General features: G+C 28.0%; 1 protein-coding gene across 2 annotated transcripts; it reads left to right on the top strand.

Moving 5' to 3' along the window:
• Positions 1–303: 303 nt before the first annotated feature.
• On the top strand, positions 304–3,952 carry LOC119672594 (membrane-associated progesterone receptor component 1-like). 2 transcript variants are annotated; one of them, XM_038083702.1, is made up of 2 exons: positions 304–609; positions 3,488–3,952. In XM_038083702.1, exon 2 carries the CDS (start codon positions 3,602–3,604, stop codon positions 3,935–3,937), a length of 336 nt encoding a protein of 111 aa, XP_037939630.1. In that variant the 5' UTR covers positions 304–609; positions 3,488–3,601; the 3' UTR covers positions 3,938–3,952. The 2 variants fall into 2 exon arrangements, with proteins under 2 accessions (XP_037939630.1, XP_037939621.1); XM_038083693.1 differs by having other exon boundaries at positions 304–635.
• Positions 3,953–5,464: the final 1,512 nt, after the last annotated feature.

Below are 5,464 nucleotides of genomic sequence, written 5' to 3'. Positions count from 1 at the left end.
TATTATACAATGATTCGAAAAGAAAGATAAATACTTACAAAACTATTATATTTGATTTCAATTAAATGAAAAGTTTAAATATGGCATATTTATTTCATATTATATCATAATCAGTGCTCACCACAATTTTTTTTTTTATTGAGTTTTTTATATAAAATTCATAACAACTATAAAATTTACAATACGAATAACACAATCATAATTAAAACGTTCAATTTACATATTTAAAAAAAATTTATGCAAATTAAATTTAATTGCAACTTTTTGTTGTTGGAATTTGGAAATCTAACTGTTCATTTTCACCACACGTTGTTGGTATTTATTGCTTTATTACTGTTTTAAACTGCACAAAGTTCACATTGAATTATATTAATATTTTTTAAATAATTTTGACAGCAATTATAATATTTTCAAATTTTAGTTTAAAAAAAATTTTGGTCCTATAACTTATACTATATTTTAAAACACAAATTCCAATTTATCGCCGCTCAACGTACGAAACACACAACACCCTCAAGTCGCCAACGATTCCGCTCAACTGTCACTTGTTTGGCGCTCAAAATACACTGTTAAAAATTTTCCAAAAATTGAAGTATGCAAATTATTTTTGTAAGTAGCAAGACACAGAGCTAAAGGTAAATAAACCTACATGCAATTTAATAGTATTGAACAATAAATATTTGTGTTTATATTTATTTAACATAAAGTATACGAATTTATTATTGAAAAATTGCTTGAATGTCAAATAGTTACTCGCGGCAATAATAAAAGTGACTAAGTAGGGATATAAATAATTAAAAACTAATTTGCATAACTATTAAATAAATATAACTTAATTAGAAGTTATTATAGTCAATAATATTATAAAGAGTATAATAAGTGTGTATTCTTTAAACAAGAAGTGATAGAAGTGATAGAACACCACCAATAATTTGGTGGTCATTTTAATAATTAAAATGATAGCAATCGGTATCGGTAGAATATATGAGGTCTGTTCCCCGTGCTACGCGTAGTAACTTTAAGTAACACTGTGTATTCACAAGTGCGTTCCACCAGCAAATTTTCGAGTAAATGAGAACATCTGAGAGAGAATTTCGAATTGAGAGAGAGAGAATTTTGTTTCTTTTTATCAAAACTTGCAACCAAAGTTTGCACATTGAAATTTTTGACCACAGAATTTACTAAGTTAATGTACTTAAAAACTAAATACGCGATTATTTCGGATCATATAAAGATATTGTATGATAAAAGTGACAACCTAATGAGGGTTGTAAAGATAATCCCAAATTTGAGTTAATTACGATCATATAAACTAACTTTTGACAAAAAATTAAGAAATTAAAGAGATTTATTAAGCAAAATTATTATCTGCATTTTTGATTGCTTACATATAAATTATCTTTTACCGCAACTACTTACTAAGGGAGTTATCTCATCAACTCAGTAATGGACTCTTCGCTGGCTTATTAAAAACATACTATAGGAGACAGTATGCAACATAACTATAAAAAAATCTTAGTTTTTTTGCTAGTTTAAACTACATATTTTTTGAAAGAAACTTTGTGTATAGCAGTTTTAAAGATAAATCATTGACTTAACTACATATTCAATATTAATTTTTTTTGCCGATATTTAATATGTAAATAAATCATCCGACTTTTAATATCAACTGCATTTTGCATTAAGTCATGTTATCTACTAGTTACACATCCATCTCCAACTTGAGAAGTAGAGTTACATGTGCGTACAAAACTTAATCATATACTATTATAAGAATGTATTCTATATTGATTTACCTACATTTAATTATACACACTATACTACATTATTTTTTGCATAAATTGAGATAATCATATAATTGTATTTTAATATACTTTATATAAGATATTTTTCTATGGGTTACTAAATTAAATACTTGCAATTATATTAAAATTATTCTTATCTATATTAATTAAAATTAACTTATATACATGTAATTACAAATTTAATTGTAGAGAATATAATTATTATAATAAAATGAAAATTCTTTACATTTACATAATGTATTTATACTAAAACTGGAACCAACACAAATATTTATCATTTTTAATCATATATGTATATATATGTATTCTTGTGATATATTCATTTGAGCTACATACAAAATAATAATGTCCAGTAATAAAATAAATTAGGTTAATAAGCAGAAGGGCCTTGCAATTGTAAAAATGTTTGTTGTTAAAGAACGTTAATTACAGATGTTTTAATTTTTTATAACATCAAAGTGTGTAAACCTTGGCCTCAGTTTTACTTGTTCTGTTTTCATGCGGTCTTTCGTTAGAAAAAACAATTTATGATCAATAAAGAAATGTCATTGTACAGAGTTGTATTGGAAAGTATGTGTTAACAAATATTTATATGCACGTGTAATTTTAGCATCATGACTTCTGTTTCATATATGTAAGTAGTTTCAAAAAAAAAAACAATTTCATATATCATTAATAATTGTTTTGCTTTAATTAAAGTGCAGGTTACATTACATATCATTAATAGAATAAAATACATTTATTATAATAAACAACAATTTTCGCAATATATGCATTTATTGCAATATATCAAATTTATTAATATGAAAACTTTATATAAAAGTTTAATTAGATGCGTGAAACTGATTTTGCATAAAATGCAGTATTTAAAAATGTGTTCACATAGCAAATCTTAATTTTATTCCAATTTTATTTTTTTAAAGTGCTTTATAAACGTTGCAGCGATATTTAGTTTTATTTTGCTTTAATTTATGAAATTTATTTATAATATTGCTACACAATTGTATATATGAGATTTTTTCAAACGAGATGTCTTCACGCGAGTATTATAGTTGTAATTTTAGCTGTCAATTATTGTTGCTTTCAGTGCAAAATAAATATTTGTGACACTTAAAATTACAAACAAAACTCTAGTGTGGATCGCAGAATACGCTTTCATATATGTCATCAAAGGCTGTTAGTAACTATTTTCCGTATTTTAGATTTAATTATATTAATAATAATTGTGCATATTTGCATTTTGCAAGCAGTTTCAATAATTAAAATATATTGCTTTCCATTTAAAATTTTTTTTAATATCCAAACAAGACGTCAAGAGTATACTTCAATAATGCAAACATGCCGGTGTAAATAATACTACCATTCCATATACTTCAATAATTAAATATTATTTTTTATATGGCAACCCAGTAAGCCATTATCGTCATAGATAATTTTCTCTCATGTCATATTTCTTCATTTTGCTTTTGGATTTAAATTCATAAAGTAGGCGACGCATTTCTAAAAAAACTGCTCAAGTATCGAAAGTTTTCATATCATTGCAAGTGTTTGTACCGGCAGGAAGAATAAATTTATATATCGGGAAAGATTTGTTCGAATAAATTTCATTTTAGTTTTTTTTTACATAAAATTTCTTGTCATAAATTAATACAGAAATTTTTTTTTTTTTCGAAATAAAACAGTGTTGAGTTCAAAGTACGAAATTTTCTATTGGCAATTGCATTATTTATTAGTGAAATATATTTTAAAACGAAATTCCTGTGCACGTTCGAATTCTATAAGATAAATAAGACAATATGGAAGATGCGAAACCAGAGGCGTCCGGCTTTATGTCAATCGTTAACGAAATTATCTACAGCCCCATGAACTTGGGTTTAGTTTTAATCATTGCATTCTTGATCTACAAAATCATCAAGGACCGCATCGAAGTTCCCAATGCTGTCGCGCAGAGACCAGCACAGGTTGAACTACCCAAGTTGCGGCGCGATTTTACTATACAAGAATTGCGACAGTTCGATGGCTCCCAACCAGATGGACGTGTGCTGCTTGCAGTCAATGGCAAAGTGTATGACGTCACGAAAGGAAAACAATTCTATGGGCCAGGTGAGTACACAAACAAAAACAGTCAATAAACGTGCGTAGGGATATGTGTGTGTGTGTGTCCATTGTATATTATATTTTTAAGATACATTTTCGAGTAGGTAGTGGATCTTTGGGTTTGGTTACAATAAACATATGGCAATTTATTTAAGGAATTTTCTTTTGTCTTTTGGCCTTGTAAATGAAAAGCAGAAAAATATTACAAACACTCAAGCCAGATTAAATGCATGTACTTTGCTTTCTTAATTACGTGAGTTTTTTCAAACTTACGTTTATTAATTTTTTTCGCTGCTCCATTAAGTTTTTATATCGTTCACATTTTGCCGACAAGCCTCCCCGCTCCGCTTGCCATTCAAACCAACCTCACATAAACACTTGCTGCTGTTTATATGCGGCAAATAATGTTATCATCAGGTGATAATTAAATGTTATTCTATTGCCCTGCTACCCGCGTTTGTCCACCCCACAACCTCACAACCTTAGCAAGTGAGCAGAGTTTTTCTAAAACATATCCACTTTTTCTGCTACTCACACGGCTCTGCTCGGCTGGTGAGTGTAGCGCTTTTGTCCATAGAGTACAGCGTAGAGTTTGCATATATTAATTTCATTTTTTGTTTTATGTATAAATTATTTTTAGCTTAATTGCAATAAAATTTATTGATTGTTCTGTTATAAAAAATTGTAGAAAATTTTCAAAAGAGAGCAACGAAAAAGATTTCAATGTACTGAAAACGCACTCAACGGTCTTGTCCGGAAGGCGTAAACAAACGCCGCCGCCGTTCCAAAAGTTTCACTTCGTCGTAGTTACTTTAATTTCAATTGAAAAGTAATTACTTTTCTTAAATGGAAATGTAATGAACGCAATAAAATCGCACAAATGTTTATTAAATAATTTTTTATTAAATTGCTTTTTTAATTTAAAGCAAAAATTGAATATTTTGACTGCAGTCAAAAGGCTTGACGCCTAGAATTTTTAGTCACATGTTTTTGTTTGAAACCAAACTTCTAAACAATGCTTTTCATTTATATCGATATTAACTAATCGACAAATAAAAACAAAAACCAAAAAATAACTTTCAAATACAGTCTAAACGTCCATAACTCAAAGTAACATTTTGCAAAGAAAATGTTCAATTTATGGAGACTTCCAAGTTAAAGCATTATTTTGTAATAATATGAAATTTGCTCTCTAAACCCTGTTGCACTCTATTTAGTTCGAGTTATAGAAAATTGAAGAACAACGAGTTATAGAAAATTCGAGAAGTTCGAGTTATGAAAGTTTGACTGTATATTAAAAGAGATTTTCCATAATGCTTTTTACTAACTCTGTATAAGCACCTATCTATCTATTGACCTATTATATCTCTTTTTGCAACTTTGCCTAGAGTGTCCACAACTTGATGCCTCACTATGTCATTTTAAATGACAATTATAATTGCCTAGTGTGTCAAATGCCTTTTTATTACATGACAAGAGTGCGAATATGACATCGTATGACTACCCGTTTTCATTATACTGACAATATTTGACATTCAAAATGACATAACGAAGTAATACAA

This window comes from Teleopsis dalmanni, chromosome 1 (assembly GCF_002237135.1).
Source record: "Teleopsis dalmanni isolate 2A chromosome 1, ASM223713v2, whole genome shotgun sequence".
NCBI lineage: Eukaryota > Metazoa > Arthropoda > Insecta > Diptera > Diopsidae > Teleopsis > Teleopsis dalmanni.
This window is presented reverse-complemented; position numbering and strand designations above follow the sequence as displayed.

Bases quoted from the DNA above. Each gene is read 5' to 3' on its own strand.
- LOC119672594 (XM_038083702.1), top strand. From the start codon at position 3,602: ATGGAAGATGCGAAACCAGAGGCGTCCGGCTTTATGTCAATCGTTAAC.